Source organism: Lycium barbarum, chromosome 7, assembly GCF_019175385.1.
Source record: "Lycium barbarum isolate Lr01 chromosome 7, ASM1917538v2, whole genome shotgun sequence".
In the NCBI taxonomy this organism is placed as follows: Eukaryota; Viridiplantae; Streptophyta; class Magnoliopsida; order Solanales; family Solanaceae; genus Lycium; species Lycium barbarum.
In genome coordinates, this window is record NC_083343.1 from 118,542,126 (window position 1) to 118,561,949 (window position 19,824).

Sequence of the window (19,824 nt, forward strand, 5' to 3'; positions counted from 1 at the left end):
ACCTTGATCTGAGAGTCTGCTCAGCAATCAAATCCCTATTGGTAGACAGATAGGCTAAACTCATGATTTCAGGAAAAACTAGTTTTCAGGATGCAATGGGAAATGAAAACCTACCTTCTCATGAAGACCCTTAACAGATTCAAGCAACAAATGTGTCTGCAAAAAACAAAACTATTTAGATTTGCTTCGTTCCGAGGTACTAACTGGAAAGGAACCATATTATAGTACAGAAGTCAAACATTATTTGAAAACTAAATGCAAATGCTTATAAAAAGCAAAGCAAAAGTAAACAAGAATAAAAGGTGTAGCTGGAGGAATTCACTAACAATTACGGTTTCTCACCATTTGGAATGAGCAAGTAAATCATGAAACAAAGCATTAGAACGTATAGAGTTATGAGAGAGGTGAATGAAAACAACATTAAGGTACCCTGGAAAACGCATGACTTTGTGACAGCTTCTAGTATTAGTAGAGCAATTCCTATAGGGCGAGGTTACAAAGGAGTGTAGAAAGACCTTTCTAGATCTGGCTTGTATTAGAGCAGTTCGAAGTTCATTTTCCAAATGGACAAGATCAGTCACGGCGAGACCATCAACATTAGTTTCTTCAAGATGCCTGTCGAATCGAGATGAGGATCAGTGGTATAAGCTTTAAGAAATAAAAATGAAAGCATAAGATCAGTACCTTTCTGCTGTTTGTAACAGTTCTCCCATTGTCATGAACCTTGAGTATTTAGAGTGCTACAAAAAATGTAAGTATGATTACTCCAGATAACATTGAATAGCAGCCAAATACGCCATGAGTAGATGATAAGTTACTAGTCAACTTTGTTAGCTACATGAATGAACAACTACTCAGAGCATGCTTCCAGGAGTTGATGAAAGTATTATGTGTCTATCATTACTCATTTTAGTTGAGCAACAATAAGATATTTTTAGATAGGTACATTTTAGTTGAATAGCGACATGACTTTGATGCACTGCGATGAAGAGTAAGCATCGTCAATAATCTTGACCTCCAAGCCCGGGGGGTGGCACACCAAAGCTAACGTGTATATTTAGTATATCCGGACCACTAAAAATACAGGAAGTTACATGTATTTCACAGTTCATCGGGAAATAGTTCCGGCTAGATATTGATCTCTGACCAGTTCAGGGGATTTTTTTTTTTTTCGTCGAAGGATGCAAGTTCAGAGTTACTTAATACACTCATCAGAGCGAAGCAAAGAGTGACCAAACTAATTGATAACCTAAATATATACACAGACAGTCCACTTATTTCAAGTCTCCACAGAGGATTCTAATTCACTATATAACTTGTTAGCAGTTAACTAATCAAATACCTCTTCCACCAGGATTTCTGCAGAGATCTCTTTTTCTGCTTCAACGTGGCTTTCATATCGTTGAAGGATCCCTGTCAGACTGAAACATATAATGTCAGATATGATTGTTGGTGAGCAAATCAGTTTGTGTAGGTTTAAACTTAGAGTGCTTCAGAAAATTCTCAACATATTTGATGATGGTCAATCTCTTTGGCCATTAGGCACTAAACCAAGGAAAATACCCTCTGCATGGATAACAAAAGGGCATCCCTTTTAATTAGTAAGGTATAGTTTGTTGTGGTGGTGGAGGGGTAGGGGGTGCTCCAAAACTAGGGGTCCTAAAAGCATACCCTATATTATAGACAGGTTTGAGAAAAGGGCAACCCCACTATACCGCTAGACTACATGTTAGCGCATTGATTGAAAAGCCGTTGTTGCTTGCAGGTCAAAAATCTTTCTTTTGCTTCTCCTACCTGTTTCAATTCTGATTGACTGGTATCTCCCTTTGAGCAAGCTCTGGTTTGCAGTTGTTTGTGTTCTATCTCACGCTTCAGTTTGCATTTTCCGAATAGCTGAGACTATATTGATTTTTTATTTAAATGTCCGCTCTTATTTATTCTTTCATGAGATAACTTTGTGAGCAATAGTTTGGCGTGCTTTGCAGTAAAGCTGATCACTATGTTTTTTAAAAAAATATATATTTATAATGACAAACGGATATTCTTGATTGCTACGTTGATGACATAGATATAACAAGTGATGATGATGGGAGAGACATTCGTCATCTAATAAGTGTTAATTAATGACTTTAGGAGCATTAAAATAGATCGGGGCTTCATATTCTCCCCCCTCAAGGGACATTCGTCCTCGAATATAGAATCTAGTCATCTTTGATTTGAGAGAGAGATCATGAGCCTTGTACTACTCTCCCTTATTCCTTTGGACCCTAAAATTTAACCAACTGCAGAAATTTCTAGAATTTTCGACAGAGTTTCCTTTGTAACTGGAGCTATCCAAAAAATTTCAATATGTCCAAATATCACAATAGCAACATTTTGCATATCCAGATACTCAATGCAACAACACACAACATCACGATACTCCAACATACACATAAAAGCTATTTCATATTACTATCAATACAAATATCATATAAATTCACAAACCATATCTTTTAAAGCATAAAATGAGCTAGATACCTTGAATCTCCAATAGATGTTATATGCTTTGTCATAATGTCCTTCTCGGGCTTCTAAGTAGCATCCTCAATTGAATAATGGCTCCACAATACCTTTACCGAAATATTGTTCTTTGTTCGAACGAAACCTCCGAACCTGTTTGTCACGTATAGCTATAGGCACCTCTTTATAGGATAGAGCGTTATCAACCACTACCTCCTAAACTGGTATCACGTGGCTCGAGTCATGTAGGTACTTCCTCAACATGAAAATATGAAATACTAGAGGCATAGCCTTGAGTTCTGGTGGCAGAGGTAGTTCAAAATTACGAGCTCAATTCTCTTATTGATGTCATCAAGCCCAATGTATCTCGGACTGAGTTTACCTTTCTTTCCAAAACATATAACCCATTTCATGGGAGACAATTCTAAAAATACATTGTCCCTACATTAAACTCGATCTCTCGGTGTCACTTATTCGAATGCTATGAGCTGTTTTGAGCTTTTCCCTAATTAACCCTACCTTTTTCACAGCATCCTAAACTCATTCTGGACCGATGAGTTTTATCTCATCAACCTCGAACCAACCAATATGCGAGCGACACCGCCTACCATATAAAGCTTCAAAGGGTTCCTTCTGAATACATGTCTGATAACTCTTATCACATGAAAACTTGATCAAAGACAAGTGGTCACCCCAATTTCCTTTAAACTTAAGCACACATGCTCGTAGCATATATTCTGAAGTATAAATCGTCCTCTTGGCCTTCCCGTCTGTCTATGGATGAAAAGTAGTGCTCAACTTGGGTACCAAGACCTTCCTAGAAACTTTTTCAAAACTTTATCGTGTTTGAGCACCTTCGTTTGTGAAGACGAGTGTTGGTGTTCCTTGTAGTTGGGGCTATTCCCTTTAATATATAACAGGGTATACTGGAAACCAGACAAGTGGTCTGGACTAATAATAAATGTGTGAACTTATTAGGTCAGTTAATTATCATATCACCCAACTACGGTCATATTTTCTCAGTGTCCACTGTATCCCAATCTCGAAGTCCGTATAACTATGTTTCCATTTGCATTGTGGAAATTCATGTGTTCTGAGCTAAAGCACCAAGTGGTAGTTGCTTGAATGAATCTTGTGTAAAATTTTATTTTTCTGGCACTTAGCCTAAAATTTAGCTATATCCTCTTACATACTTCCCCAACTCTTAAATTTAGCTATATCCTCTTACGTACTTCCCCAACAACTCTTTCCGGTTCTGGTATATTTTTGTGGTTCCTGAACGTATACAATACTTGAAACTATGGACTATCATGATAACATCTGTAAATCAATCTTACATTCATGATAGTGAGTGAGATGATTACATATCTCTAGAATCATTTTCTGAACTTAGTTGAGTACAAACCTTTATACTATTTTTCTTTCACCGCCTCTACTAATATAGCTCATCGTTTTGTAAATACATGGAGGACTTACCAGGCAACTCTATACTATTATGCCTTAGTGATAAATTAGAACTTTGACTTGATTTACCGCCCATAGGCATCAATAGATATTCACTTGAATCCTGATGTATTGAAATTGCAAGTAAGTAACTGAATAACTAGGTACTGGTAATACTGAATATCTAGAAATTGAAATATGAAAGGTTGTATACTGGTAACTATGGAAAACTGATAATTGTACCGCAACGTGTAAAAGTTGATAGATGTTTCTGGTACTTCCTACTAGGGGGTTATACTTTAGTTTGTAATAAACGCTCCAATAATAAGGACCGTTGTTGGGGTAAACTCACAGTGTCTCATTCTAAAACTTCTTCAATGTCATCGACCCTATATTGGATTGCACATATGTAATAATCCTTATTGTTTTACTGTGTTTACCTTCCACATCTTACATGACCACACATAACTTCCTTGACTTAGCTGAGTTGTTTTGCTTTTCTACCTCCCCTATGGGTTGTTTCCATACAATTAAGTCATGGACTTATTTAAAATTTTGGACCTTCGTTCTACACATCCAAAGTCCTCACGTGCAGTCACAACAACAACATACCCAATGAAATCCCACAGGTGGGGTTTGGGGAGGTTAGAGTGTATGCAGACCTTTCCTTACCTTAGGAGGTAGCGAGGATGTTTTGGGTAGACCCTCGGCTCAAAATATAGCAAGAATACAGCAGGTCGAATACAAAAAAGGAGCAGTAGCTATAACAAAACAGCATGCTAAGCAAAAAACAAAAGACAGTACTGAAGAAGCTTCAGTCATGTGTTCTTTAAAAGAAGCTTCAGGTTGGGTTATTGAAGTTTGGCCCAAATAAATAAAATTTGGGCCTCTACTTGCATCTTTTGAATGTTCCGTGTTTGGCTAGGGCCATAGGATTTGTAAATGTCAGGCTGTTGTGTTCCGCTTCTTTACCCTTTATGTTTTCCTCGATATTTGTTGACCAAAACTTGGTCCCCCTGTTCTTGTCCGACATGAAATCTTATCAGAGAGTTAGTCCATATCTGAGTTGTGAAGAAAAGTCCTTCATTCCTGATAGGTTCTTCCTTCGAATAGATGTTTCATCTCCATGATTTTGATTCTGGCCCATTTGAGATGATTTCTTAGTTGCGTCTTTCCTCTGTTTCTAACTAGCCACCGCAAAAGTCTCTTATGGCCTTGAAGTTCTTTTGCGACCAAAATTAAAGTGGGGGGCCAATATTTCTAGCCTATGTCGAATTAGGTTTTTCTTCTTCGATGGCTCCAACTGTAGGGTTCCACCATTGGAACCTGACGTGCAAGTGCTTCCGGCGCCATTCTCCATCATCACTTGCTCTGCTGCAACTTTCAAAGCAAAGTCAAATAAGAACGGCCTATTTCCCATTTCAATAAATATTCAACCCACAGGTTTGCTTCCAAATGTTAGAAACATCTTCTAATATCTAATCTTTGAGAGGGTTGGTGTTTTCACAGCCTTGAAATTGACGACCAAACTCCTATTAAGAACTTCATTGTGGTTGTTAGAACCGTCATTAATGCAGATTACTCCCCCTTTCAATGTGGCATCTGCAGTAAACGAGCTCTCCCTTTTGTTGGACCATTAATAATGCAAAGAGCTTCAGTATAAGGAATGTTCTTATCAGTTAATCTAGGTTCCATTTCTCATTCTTATTGGTTCACCTTTTCCATTCTTGAAATACCATTTAGAACTTTGGGGGTAAAAACATTCTCATTCAACCCTTAACCTTTGTGTTCGATGGTCTATATCTTGTTTGATCTTGTTCAACGGTGACGCCACAATGACTATCCACCTTATGTAACCAACATTTAACATCATATCCATCCTCGTACTGAGGGTCTACCTAAAATAACCTCCCTAACTTCCAAGGTAAGGGTAAGATTTGCGTACACTATCCTTCCAGACCCCACTTTGTGAGATTTCACCGGGTATATTGTTGTTGTTGTTGTTCTTCTTCTTCTTCTCCTCTTCTTCTTCATGGTTATCAACTCTTCTCGAGTCATGATACAATTCTTACAGAATTTGATGACATCATCATCTCATCTTTCTTTACAACAAGCCCGTGACATTTAACCGAGGATTTTGGGTTGTCACAACCTCATTTCAAGGCATATATCATCTAGTTCTTATTTTGAGGTTCAATTGAGATCTCTTTAATTATATTTCAAGCCGTTTATTACTTACATGTTTAGCCTTCTGACAGAGTTTTGTATGCCAATATTCATGAGACTGACAGGAATAGGATATAGATTCACACTTTTAAGCTTTAACGTATGATTTAAGAATAAAAAAGGAGAACTCTCCTAGCATGCCCAACAACCTCCAGATATTGGTGTGCATAACACGTTAGACTTTACTAGACACGACTTATGACTTCCTATTTATACATATACTTTACACAGTACATACTACACATTTTTCGTTGGACACTAAATATAATACTATATACATGAACTATCAAACACTTGGACAAGGCATGAGACAACAAGGTCTTACTCATTAGGTTGAGATGTCACGATAGCACCTCATGTTATGTTTTGCAAATGATTTATAATTGTGATTCAAGAATGATGAGTGTCTATGTTAGAGACCATGATTTTAACTTATGATTAGAAACCCCAAGTTATTATGTCATGTTTAAATGCGCTATAAGTACCCATATTGATTAAAAAATGATGTTTGAGAGCCGTAAAAGCCAAGCTATGAGATGAAAGATATATAGCACATACCAAACATTAATTGCTTATGTTGGGCGATATAAAGCCTACATAATGGTAATACATATATACTTTGAAAGGAAAGCTGGCACATGCCGAACATTAACTGGTTTCCGTTGGACAATATAAGGCCAACATAATAGTAATACACATATTCTTGCACTATTGAAGTGAGGTATGACCAACTAGCATATTACAATTAGTTTGTCATACGATCATAAAGGACGCCATTCAATAAGCTTGGCAAATGTCAGCTCAAAGGTGTGTTCATAGAGTACAAAGTCCGATATGTAAGCTATTGTTGATCATTCGCGGGACATTTGGTCTCTATAATTCTTATCGCGGCATAAGATCTAATAGTTTTTACTAGTGAAGATTTGTGGGGCATTCAATGAAAGACTGTTATTTGCCAAGTGATGTCCCCGGACCTACACCTACACCTACAAGGTCATTCACCAGTAGCCAAGCAAATGAGCTACAAGTACTTGAATTAACTTTTATGAAGTGAAAAGTGTTGATCCTTTGGAGAATTCCATCATATGTTACACACTATTGAAATAGAAGATCAGGAAATGAAGCTTGGGATTGATTCGGGAAGCCTTGGACATCAAGCTTTAGCTGCATATTTTGTGCTTCAGGCAGACTACCATGATTGCGGGACGCAAACCGCCATCGTGAGGAATTGGGAGCTCGTAGGGCATCACAATTACAATGTTACTGATGTGAATGGGGAGAGGGACTCCTAGTTGACTTTCCATTACTAGAGCATTGCGAATGCGGATCACTAAGCACGAATGCATAGAATGACCTTCCAGCGCCACATCGCAATAGCGATACATTTGACCGCAATAACCCTAAACTAAAGAATAGGTCATGTTCGTCCAGTTTGAGGGAAAATTATGTAGTTGACTGGTTAGTCCATTAAATTTGTAGTTTATCCTTAAGAGTTGGAGGTTCATTGTGTGAAACTTAAATGTTGAAGTACGCATGTTATGGTTAAGGAATAGTGAAGATTATGCGGCATCTAGGGGTGGAAAATGGCAAACAATGATACATTTGACCGTTATAGCCCTCAACTAAATGAGTAGGTCAAGTTCATTCAGCTTGAGGGAAAATTACTTGGTTGGCGTAACGTCTATCAAAAATCGTAGTTTATCCTTAAGAGCTGAAGGTTCCTTGTGTGAAACTTAAATGTTGAAGAACGCATGCTATGGATGAGGAATAGTGCAAAAATTGTGCTACATCTAGGGGTTGCAAATTGGCTATTTGGACTGTATTTGAGCAGGTTAAAATGAACTGACTTAATAAATGTGTCATTGCCAAACCCTATGTAGAGTTTACTTAGCCTAAACTGGGTTGGGTCAAAATGAGCTAAACAATGTCTGACCCAAATATTTGCAATATCAACTTTTACACAAGAATATATAAATATTCTCACATATATCAGTGATTTTTTTTTTTAGTTTTGTAATCCTCATTCTTGGGTGTGTTATGATGATGAATTTTTTCTCCTCCTTTCCCTGTTACTTGTTGTATTATGTTTTGAAATAAATTCCAATTCATGCTTAATGATTTCTTTGGTCAATTTAGATTTAGAACTTTATCCGGTAGTTCTTTATCCTTATAATACTAACAAAAATCATGAAAATAAAAAGTAATAGAAAATTTGAACTCTTGGTAAAATTGCATAAGCATTTTAGCTTGAAATAATTAGGCAACACGACGTAGAAAAATTATCTAAACAAAATAAATAATAGAAAAGTGTCAATGAACATTTAGAAAATGTAAAAGGGCAATTGCTATTCACGGGGTCAGTTTGGGCTTAAATTATGGTCTGATTTGGGCTATTGCAAATAAATGGCTTTAGTTGGGTTTGGCACAAACTTCATCATTAATATATATCATGCCCAACCAATTAAAACCTGAAGGATTGAGTGGATCAAATGAGTTTGGCTTGATTTTGCCACCTCTAACAACAACTGAACTTTTCAAAAGTGGCTAATGACGTTATGGGGTTAGGGTTATTTAAGGCATTTTATGTATTAATTTAGCCTTTGTATTAAATACTCTAAAATCTAGCTTATTTTGATTAACTTGTTATGAATTTGGAGATTTAACTTTTGAGATTTGAGAGTGATCTTGGATTTTCAAGAAGTTAGCTTTAGGTGCTTATTTGATTGTATTACAAGTGATTCAAATTTCTAATTCTAATTATTACTGCTATTTATTAGATATTGTGTTAAGCTTTCTATCTTTTACTTGCTTTCTTAGATTAGTCGTTCAGTTTCGATCATTTATGTTATCACCTTGTTATCAGAGCTTGGACTAGTGTATATTTTCACACACGTTGTCTAGTTCAAATTCGAAAATCACAAATATTAGTTGGAAACATTTGTAAGAGCTAACGTTTAGAGTTGATTGAAGTCCATCTTGAATCGAATTTGGGTTGAAATTTGTACATGCACTTTCCCACAACGCATTGAAGCCGACATCTCGGCGAACTTCCCCAATTGGGACATCAACATTGTGATTGCAACTGTGAAAGTCCAACCTTCAAAGGTGATTTGAAGCATTGCTATGAAAAATTTGTAGCCACAACCAGTATTTAAGTTTGGGCAACTAAAATCCAACCATGAGGCGAAAACCCACCTATGGCCATGAAGCCATAGTGATCTCCAACCATAACGAACATTCCACAATAGCAAAAAGATAATTTCAGCAAATTTCGTGATCGTGACAGGCGAACCACGATAGCGCAAGGTGCATCAAATAATCTACACTAAGAAATTTGCAATTCAACACATTGTCTTGCTTTCAAATGTAGGATTTATCACTCTTTTTCAGTTTTCTTCGGTTATTCTAAGGTTGTTAATAGTTAGTAATTCATTCTACTTGTCTTTTAACTAGTTATTGAGCGTTATTGCTCTTTTTCGAACTAATTTTACTTAATATTTTTTATGTTTATTTTCATTTGGATTTATTATTTCAAGTCGGATTTAGCTTTAAATTTTTTTTTTTGATAATGGTAACAGATTTAGCTTTAAATTTTTCGTTCTTGCTTAAACATAAACTCACTCCATCCCAAAGATGGAAGGAACTTAATGTGAAGCTTGGGGCTTGAATTTGGAGGCAATTTTGAGATTTTACCATTTGAGCGGAAAAAGACTTACGTGAATGAGATCAAAAGAGTGAACAAAAGTCAATATTTCAAGAATAATACACGAGTGATTGAGTTGATATTGAATTGGAGTATATACACTAAGGAGAAATTGGTAAGAATTTGTTATTAATAATTTGCTTGCTCGTTTTCAAATATAACTGAGGTGGAGAACAAAAATCAACTTCTAGTTGTGAACAATCCTTAAGTGATGTTATGGGAACTCTTATAAAATTGAATAGCAAATTTGACAACATGAACCAAATGAAAGAGATTAATTCCGTGATTATTCTCATTGATTGAGTTGGTAAATATACCATAGTTACAATGTCCTATTAGGATACAAACTATACTAACCTAAAATAGAAGATTTACAAAATATTCTTTTACTACATATTTACACTATTTATCACACCCCCGCAGTCGAAACGGGAGGTTTACGAACGCTGAGACTGTCCCGAAAATCCTCAAATAAGACCTGTGGCAGTCCTTTAGTGAAAATATCGGCGAGCTGATATCGGGACGGAACATGAAGGACACGGACGTGGCCGCGCACCACCTTTTCACGAACAAAATGTATATCCATCTCAATGTGCTTGGTGCACTGATGTTGGACTGGATTTCCTGACAGGTAAATGGCACTGACATTATCACAATAAACTAAAGTAGCCTTAAGGATCGGACAATGTAGTTCCAAGAGGAGGTTACGTATCCAGCATGATTCAGAGACAACATTAGCAACCCCCCCCCCCCCCCCTATATTCTACTTCCACACTAGAGCGGGAAAGAGTAGGTTGGCGCTTAGATGACCAGGATATCAAATTATCTCCCAAAAACACGCAATAACCCGACGTCGAGCGTCTGGTGTCTGGACATCCCCCCAATCAGCATCAGTGTATGAAACCAAATCAGTAACTGAAGATGAGTAGAGATGCAAACCATGATCAAGAGTACCCTGAATATACCGAATAATCCGCTTAAGAGCAAGCATATGCGTATCTCGTGGAGCATGCATATGAAGACAAATCTGCTGTACGGCATAAGAAATATCCGGTCTGGTAAAGTTAAGATACTGAAGAGCACCTGCAAGGCTCCGGAAATGAGTGGGATCGTCACACAGATCGCCAGAAGAGGCACTGACCTTCGGTTTAGTGTCAACCGGAGTGGAAGAAGGCTTACACGAGGACATTCCTGCACGTTCAATAATGTCCGTAGCATAACTTCGTTGTGATATAAACATACCACCCTTGTGACGGGTCACCGCAATGCCAAGAAAATAGTTCAAAGGACCCAAGTCCTTCATAGCAAATTCTGAGCCAAGAAGGCCCATAATAGAACAGCGGAGAGCATCTGAAGAAGCAGTAAGAATAATATCATCCACATATAGTAAAATGTAAGCCAAGTGGTGCCCTTTGCGATAGATGAACAAGGAGTGGTCAGACCTGCTATTAGCAAAACCAATGGAAGAAACAAAGTCAGCAAATCTTTTATACCAAGCTCTCGGCGCCTGTTTAATCCCATATAAGGACTTGCGCAACAAACACACATAATCGGGATGAGATGGGTCTCTAAAACCCATAGGTTGATGCATATAAACCGTCTCCTTGAGCTTGCCATGAAGAAATGCATTTTTGACATCCAACTGATGAATGGGCCAATGTTTAGATAGAGCTAGACTTAAGACAGTGCGGATCGTTGCTGGCTTCACGACCGGACTGAAAGTCTCACCACAATCAATGCCAACCTGCTGTGTTTTGCCATCACCTACAAGACGGGCTTTATGCCTCTCAAAATCACCATTAGACTTTTCTTTATGAGTAAAAATTCACATAGACCGAACAACATTCACATTAGGTGGACGGGGTACCAAATCCCACATCTTATTTTTAATAAGAGCATCATATTCATCATCCATGGCCAATTTCCAATTCAGGTCACGTAGTGCATCCAACGGTTTACGAGGTATGGGGGACTTGGTAACCGCCGCATGTAGATTAAATGGGTGCTTGGGTTTGAAAATCCCGCGCTGACTACGAGTGACCATGCGAGTGTGGGTATTGGGCTGGACAGGTGGAGAAATGGTAGAGTTTTGCGGGGTGGTGGCAAGCTGGTGGGGGAGAGGGGCGGACTGGTCCTGCGTAGAGGACGATGGAGGCTGCTGCCCAGGTGGGGAGGGGTCGGCGTGGTCCTGAGTCAAGGGCAGCGACGGAGGGGGACAGGGCAGCGGTGGAGGGCTGGCGGCTATATGATGGATCAAGTAAGGAGAGAGGCCATCATCAAGGAAGTCATAAGAGGTGGGAACCGGAGTATGGCTTTTGGAAAACGGAAATTGAGTCTCATCAAATAAAACGTGATGACAGATAATGATTTTATTTGAGGATATAGGGGGGTTGCTAATGTTGTCTTGAAAAAGATTACGGAGGCGATCCCAGGCCTCCTTTGCCGATAGGTCTTCTTCGATGATCGTATGCAATAAGTCAGTGGAGATGGTTGCATACACCCATTGAAGTACCGTGGCATCCAAAGTGGACCACAACTCCTTTTCGTCATCGGTGGTAGGAGCCTTCTCCTTTCCGGTCGGCAGAATGTGGGAAAGGACACGGTGAGACCGGGCATGAAGTTTGAATAATTCGGCCCAAGCCGAATAATGATCCGTTTCCATCTCAAGAATGATTGGGATGTGATTCTTGATATTGGAGACAGCCAAAGTAGGATGGAACTTGGTGTCTGCCATTGATGGAAGGCAAGAAAGTGGACGGAAATAGAAGAAGAAGAAGACGTCGGAAAAGTGGGTATAGGACGTCGGAGAATTAGGGCAGCGGAAGAGAAGGAAAAGCAACCCTAGGCTCTGATACCATGAAAGAGATTAATTCATTGATTGAGTTGGTAAATATACCATAGTTACAATGTCCTATTAGGATGCAAACTATACTAACCTAAAATAGAAGATTTACAAAATATTCTTTTACTACATATTTATACTATTTATCACCAAAGGATGAACCATTTGGAGGAGAGAGAAGTTACTCCTGGGGTTGGCAGTTGGCACCACTCCTCTTCAACTAAAAGAGTTGACAAATACATGACTCTGACTATTTTCCCACACCACCACCACCCCCACCAACTACATTGCGTGTTGCAACAAGGTGAAATCACCCATGTCCAAAGAGATGAACCCCTCCAAGACTACCCAGACCTTCGTCCCCCATCACCACACCATCCACAACCACAACCTACCAACAAAATCTTTATTAAAAAAACCCATAATAACCACAATACCAACAACAGTACCAACACGGCTTCATTTATTTCTAGGCTTACATTGACAGTATCATAGAGAAGCAAAGCTTGTTGGAAAGATTAACTAGTATTCTCTTGCTAAAGATGAGCGAAAATTCATTCTTTTAGCTTTGGCTCCATTAGAATTTAGTGAGGATTACAAGAAAATAAGGGAATTAGAGAAGAGCAAAAAGTGACCAAGAGAGAAAAAAGTGAGAAAAGTGGTGCATGAGAAGAGGTAAGAAGTAAGAATAGGAGGGAAAATGAGAGATAATTTTTACCTTTACGACATGATAGTGAATTTAAAGGAAAATAAAAGGTGACTTTGTTGGTTAGTCATTGACTTGAGTGAGGTTAGAGACAACCGTTTTATTATACTTCTTATGTATAAAGATTTTTTTTTTCACTATTTTGAACTGACCGTTTCTTTGCCTTATATTGCTTTACTATTTTGTAAGACTATGAGATATGTGTGTTTTAAAAAAAAAAAAATTATGAAGTTAACTTTCCTAGCGAGTTGCCAAAGAAGCTAACATCTTTGAGGGGAATATACCATCAAATTGATATTGTTCCGGGATCTAAACTTCCAAATCAAGCTGCATATAGGAGAACCCCGAAAGCTACAAAAAAGTTGCAAAAGCAAATTGGCGATCTTCTTAAGATGGAGCTAGTGAGAGAAAGCTTAAGTCGTTGTGTCATGCTCGTGATCCTAGTGCCAAAGAAGGATGGAATTTGGCTTGCTCATATAGCTATAACCACAATCATAGTAAAGTATCATCACCCTATACCTAAACTTAATGATTTACTTGATAAGTCGAGTTGTTCAAACATCTTTTCAAAAATTGACCTGACAAGTGGATACCATTGAATTAGGATGAAACCTGGTGATGAGTGGAAAATTGCCTTAAAAATAAAATTTGATTTGTATGAAAAGTTGGTAATGTATTTTTGACTTTGTAGTGTACCTAGAACTTTTATGCGTCTTATGAACCTTGTGATGAAACTTTTTATTGGCTAGTTTGTTATTGTGCACCTTGATGATATTTTGATGTATTCTAGATCAATTGAAGAACATGTTGATCATCATAGGTACATTTTTTTTAATGTTTTTAGGAATGAGAAGTTTTATGCTAATTTGAAAAAAGAGTACCTTTTGTATGGATAAACTGATATTTCTTGGCTATATTGTTAGTGCTACAAGGTCAAAAATGAATGAACTAACTATTAAAGCTATTTGGGATTGGCCTACACCTAAGTCCATAGGTGACATAAGGATAGTTTAGCAATTTTCTATAGGAGATTTGTAAAGAATTCTAATACTATTACGTCTCCTTCGACTCAAGTGATAAAAAAATTAAAGAATAAACCTTTTTATTAGTATGAAATGCAAGAACAAGCTTTTAAGGCTTTGAAGGCTAAGCTAAGTAAAGCACCACTTCTATTACAGATACCAAACTTTGAGAATGTGGTATATAGAATTAATTTCTTAATAAATTTCTAATTTTATCAATTCTATTAAACCAATCAAATTCAATGTCTTTAAAATTGAGTGATGCTAGTTGAGTCGGCATATGACCTATATTAATTCAAGAAGAAAAGCTTTTAGCATACTTTAGTGAGAAGCCTAAAGGGATTAGTTGGAAACACACTAACCACGATAGAAAATTATTTGCTTTGGTGAGGCTATATATAATTGGCAAGATTATCTTTGGTATAGGAAGTTTATTGTAAAAATTGATCATGATGATTTGAAGTTCCTTAGAAGCCAAGCTAAGTTAAACCATAGGCAAAGTCTTGGGTTGAATTTTGAGAACAAGTTCCTTATATACAAGAAGGACAAGGAGAATGCAGTTGACAATGCTCTTTATAGAAGATATGCTTTGATGTTTATTTCAAGGTTGGTGGGATCTAATGGTTTAAAGGAACTTTATCCCAATGATGTCAATTTTGGAGAACAATATACTAAATAGGTAATGATGAAAAAAGTTATTTTTCTCTCTGCGACTCCCATCTCATTATGCAGTGCAAGAACAAAATGCCTGATCAACAATTTCAAGGAAGACATAAATTGTTGAAATTGAGATGATAAATATTCAGGTGCATTATCATTATAGAAAATGTAAATAGAAACACCAATTGATTTTTTATTTTTTACGCAAAAAGTTTGAATTATAGAAAACAATTCAAAACGATCTTCCATTATGAAAATTCATGTACACCTTGAGTATCATTAATGAAACTAATAAAATATCTAAAATTCTAAAATCCAATGTGTAACTCTACTAGGATCCCAACACCAAAATAAATTAAATGAAAAAGGCACTTTGCACGATTATTAAAACTACGTGTAAAAGTAGTCTGAGTGTGCCTCCCAAATTGACACGGCTCACAAATCTAACTTAGACGTAAAATTTTCGACGACAGAATTTTCTCTTCCTATCCATTGTTGGCTTTGCCAAGATCCAATACCATGTGAAACAGAAAATAAGAGAAAGCTCAGTTTGATTATTCCTCAAGCTATTGAGATTTAAATAACTATATTTACATGATCTAAAAATAAAGGAAATAACTACCTAATTAAAAAGGAGCAAATTAAGCCACCTACATTTACATATATTCTAGAATATTCACAAGAACTTTAATAGTTTGTATGCTCCCGTTCCTATTCCCAATGCATCTTGGTTTTGACATTTTCATGCTTTATTGCTTATCTACCTAGAACAAAATGGGAAGAGAGATTTTGTGTTGGACGATATATTTTTCAAGATAGCTCATTTCATACCATGTCAGAAATGTGATGATGCTACCGATACTCTTGATTTATTTGATAACTTTGTGCTTAAATTGCATAGCGACTGCCAAAGCAAATAAAGAAGGATGATGATGTTGAACTGGGAGATTGAGTTCGAATTCATTTAAGGAAGCAATGTTCCTATAAAGAAGAAAAAACAAGGTTATTTTAATGTTAACTGTTTTAAAAAAAAAAAAACAAGCTTCTACCAAGGGAAGAAGGCATGTTCCAAATTTTTGAGCACATTAATTACAAGGCTTATAGGATTGATCGTCCTAATGATTTTCTCATGCATGATATGTTCCATGTCAATGATTTGTCTACTTTTGTTGTAAATAATAAGAAATTTAACAATGAATTTCTATATTGAAGGGAGGATGATGACCCCAAACCTACACCTACAATGCCATTCACTTGTACCCAAGCAAAGGAGCTACAATTTATTGGAACAGTAGGAAGATCGAGAAATAGAGCTTGAAGCTAATTGGGAAGCCTTGGACAACAAGCTTCAGCTGCAGAGTTTGTGCTGCGGAGTTTGAGCTTCAGTTACTACTGCGTTCATGGGACACAGGTCATGATCACAAGTAACTGGGAGCTTCGAGGCATCGGAGCGTTACAGACGCGGAGCTTCGAGTTAACTTTCTAGCATAAGAGCATTGCTAATGTGGAACACTGAGTGTGAACGTGGAGGACCTTCCTACACCATATCGCGATAGAAGTGAAGATTGGCCAACAATTGAACTTTCCAAAAGTGGATAATGACACTTAGGTATTTTTAGAGTTACTTTGGGTACAATAACAAAACACCCAGTGTATCTCACAAATGGAGTCTGGGAAGAGTAGAGTCTATGCAAAGCTTACCCCTACCTTGGGAGGTAGAGTTATTGTTTCCAAATGACTCTTGACTCAAGAAAAAAATGACAAAAAAAGATCATATTATAATACTTTTAATACGAAAGTAAAGAAGCACGACAAAATACTACATATAAGCATTATGAAGAAAAGTAACAGTTACGGCAGAAAACTAATTATATGATAATCGAAGTATAAGAGACAACATATAGTAACATAAAATCGAAGGACAAGAAACTACAAAGATAGTATTACAACTACTAGAATGGAAGAATATACGAGACAACGCTCTACTACCTACTAACCTTCTATCATAATCTACGTCTTTGATAGCCTCCTATTTAAGGTCATGTCCTCAGTAAGCTACAACTGCGCCATGTCCTATTTAATCACTCCTTCCAAATGCTTCTTTGCCCTACCTCTACTCTCCTGAAACCATTGATAGCCAACTTCTCATACTTTCGTATTGGAGCCCCCGTGCACCACCTATGTATATGCCCTTACTATTTTAATCTCGTTTCCCGCATCTTGTCCTCCACCGATGTTATTCCCACCTTGTCCCTGATAACTTCGTTTCTAATCCTATCTTTCCCAGTATATATACCCACACATCCATTGCAACATCCTCATTTCCGTAACCTTTATCTTCTAGATGTTCTTGATTGGCCCAACACTTCTCCGCATACAACATAGTAGGTCTAACTACCGCTCTGTAGAGCTTGCCTTTGTTTTGGCGGCACCTTTTTATCACATAGGACTCTGTAGGCGAGCTTTCATTTCACCCACCCTGCCCCAATACAGTGTGTGACATCATCATCGATCGCCAATTTCCTTGGATAATGGACCAAAGGTACTTAAAACTTCCTCGCTTTTGTATGGCCTGTGTCTGAAGCCCCACTTCCACGCCACTAAACTTTCACTCCAAGTATTCCGTCTTGATTCTGCTCAACTTAAATCCTTTGATCGCCAAACATCCAGCTTAGCATTAACACGCGGATCTATTTATGTAATAACTTAGCCTCAGTATAAATACTTTAAACCCTAGCTTGTCTTAATTAGCTTGTTATGAACTTGGAGATTGAATTTGCGAGATTTGAAGTTGACCCTGGATTTGCTTTTGAATTTGGCTTAGGATTTGCAAGAGATTAGCTTCCTCGTGCAAATTCTAGTAGTTATAGGTGCTTGTTCAATTGTATGAGGCCTGATTAATTAGGATTTCTATATCTAGTTATTACTATTGGTTTATGAAATATAGTCTCTAGCTTTCACCTTTCACCTTTCACTTACTTTCTTAGATTAAAACTTCAATTCCAATCTTATTTTGTCATCACCATATAGTTGAAAAATTAATAAGGTTAAATGTAAGTATGTGTTAAAAACTGATTAACTTTCAAATTGTTTGGATGCATGTATTCCCAATCGTATTGTGTAGTAGATCCTTGCATATCACATGCATTAAAAAAAAAAAAAAAAAAAAAAGTGAGCTCCGTTATGCATATCAGTAAGATCAACTCAAGAGATAAATACCAAAACCTGCACCGCTAAGAATCATTTAGTCAATTAACGTGTCAGCCTACAAACTAGTCTTCCTAACGACTCAACAGTACGTCTCAGATAAGTTATAGTATAATCTAGCTGGTGAATAGGAAATTATTGTATAATAATCACTCAGATTCAAATAAAGTATAGTTCATAAAAATGCAATGAAATGAAAAAAAACCTGTTAGTGTTGGAGAATTCATAGAGCTTGCCACTATTGGAGAAGATAACAACAGCAACAGCAACATCGCACAGAGTTGAGAGTGCTTTGGCTTTCTTTAATAAACCTTTTCTTCGTTTACAAAAAGCAACTTGCCTACAGCTTTTCTCTTGGATTCTCTTTATTTCTACCTTCCTTCGCCCCATTTTTTTTTTCTCTCTCCTAAGCAAAAGTCTCACTGAACATGAAGCCCTAATTTTTCTTATAGTTTATAGTTGGCATTTTTGTTGTTTTACTCGTATGCACTCCCCACTTCATATATCTTGGGTCCCTTTTTTTTTTTTTTCTTTCTAATTTTCCATTTCAGATGCTCTCTGTTTTTACTTATGTAGGTAATAATTGGGTCGAAGTCCAATGGCAATGGACAACTCAAAGGGGGGAATATAAGATGACTATCTGCCAAGTTGGCTGAATACGTGGCAATGAATTGAGAGAGCAACACTAGGCCATTGACGAGTCGTTTGGCACTTGGATAATGTTATTATGGAATTATTATTTCTGGACTAATTTATAACTTAAAAGGTGGGATAAAATAATACATATCAAATTTAATGAGATTGATAAATTGTCCAGGATTAAGTTTGAAATTAATTTTATGCCTCTATTTGGTATAAAATATAAATTTATCATATTCAGAATTCAGTTAGGATTAACTTTATTCTAAAATCTAATTTTGATTATCCTATATTATCCCGCGTTTCAAAACGCCCACAAAAGTCATGGCGGCTAACGCGAGTAGTGTTGTACTCGCCTATTTTAAAAGCTTCTGCTGATTGGCTGGAAATTGGGAGTACGGACGATGACGATTGTACATTCCTAAATTAGGATCACTACAAAAAGGACAGTTGAATATCCATACAAAAATTAATAGACTCTGATTATTAAAAATAGAGAGAGCAACACCTAGGCCTATTCTATTGCTTAACAGTAGTATTATACTCGGCTAGTTTAATACCACCTCAGTCTCAATTTATCAATTTATGTAGCACTATTTTCTTTTTAATCTATCTAAAAAAAATATACTTTTTATATTTAAAAATATTTTAATTTTATAAAATAATTTACAATATAAATTTATATAAAATTTATTTTGAACCATATATTTAACAAAAATAATTATTTAAATTTCGTGTGAAGTAAAAAATGAGACAGAGGGGATACTAGGTTTGGCTGACTGGCTGAGTACGAAGGAAGACGATTGTACTTTCTTAAATTAGAATCATTATCCTTTAATAGTTTCTCTTTTACTTCGGTCCAATGACAAAAAAC

At 36.8% G+C, this 19,824-nt stretch overlaps 1 protein-coding gene across 3 annotated transcripts in view; it reads right to left on the reverse strand.

The window, feature by feature from the left end:
* Positions 1 to 18,977, reverse strand: part of LOC132603983 (agamous-like MADS-box protein AGL27) — a 107,441-nt gene extending 88,464 nt beyond the window's left edge. Inside the window, exons 1-5 of one of the 3 annotated variants that reach the window (XM_060317287.1) lie at positions 18,517 to 18,974; positions 1,343 to 1,421; positions 685 to 740; positions 516 to 615; positions 115 to 156 (exon numbers count right to left, since the gene is read on the reverse strand). In XM_060317287.1, the coding sequence (XP_060173270.1) occupies positions 115 to 156; positions 516 to 615; positions 685 to 740; positions 1,343 to 1,421; positions 18,517 to 18,701 (462 nt within the window). In that variant the 5' untranslated portion in view covers positions 18,702 to 18,974. Of the gene's footprint in view, positions 1 to 114; positions 157 to 429; positions 616 to 684; positions 741 to 1,342; positions 1,422 to 18,516 lie in introns of all 3 variants that reach the window. The other 2 variants (XM_060317285.1, XM_060317286.1) reach the window with 2 other exon arrangements.
* Positions 18,978 to 19,824: the final 847 nt, after the last annotated feature.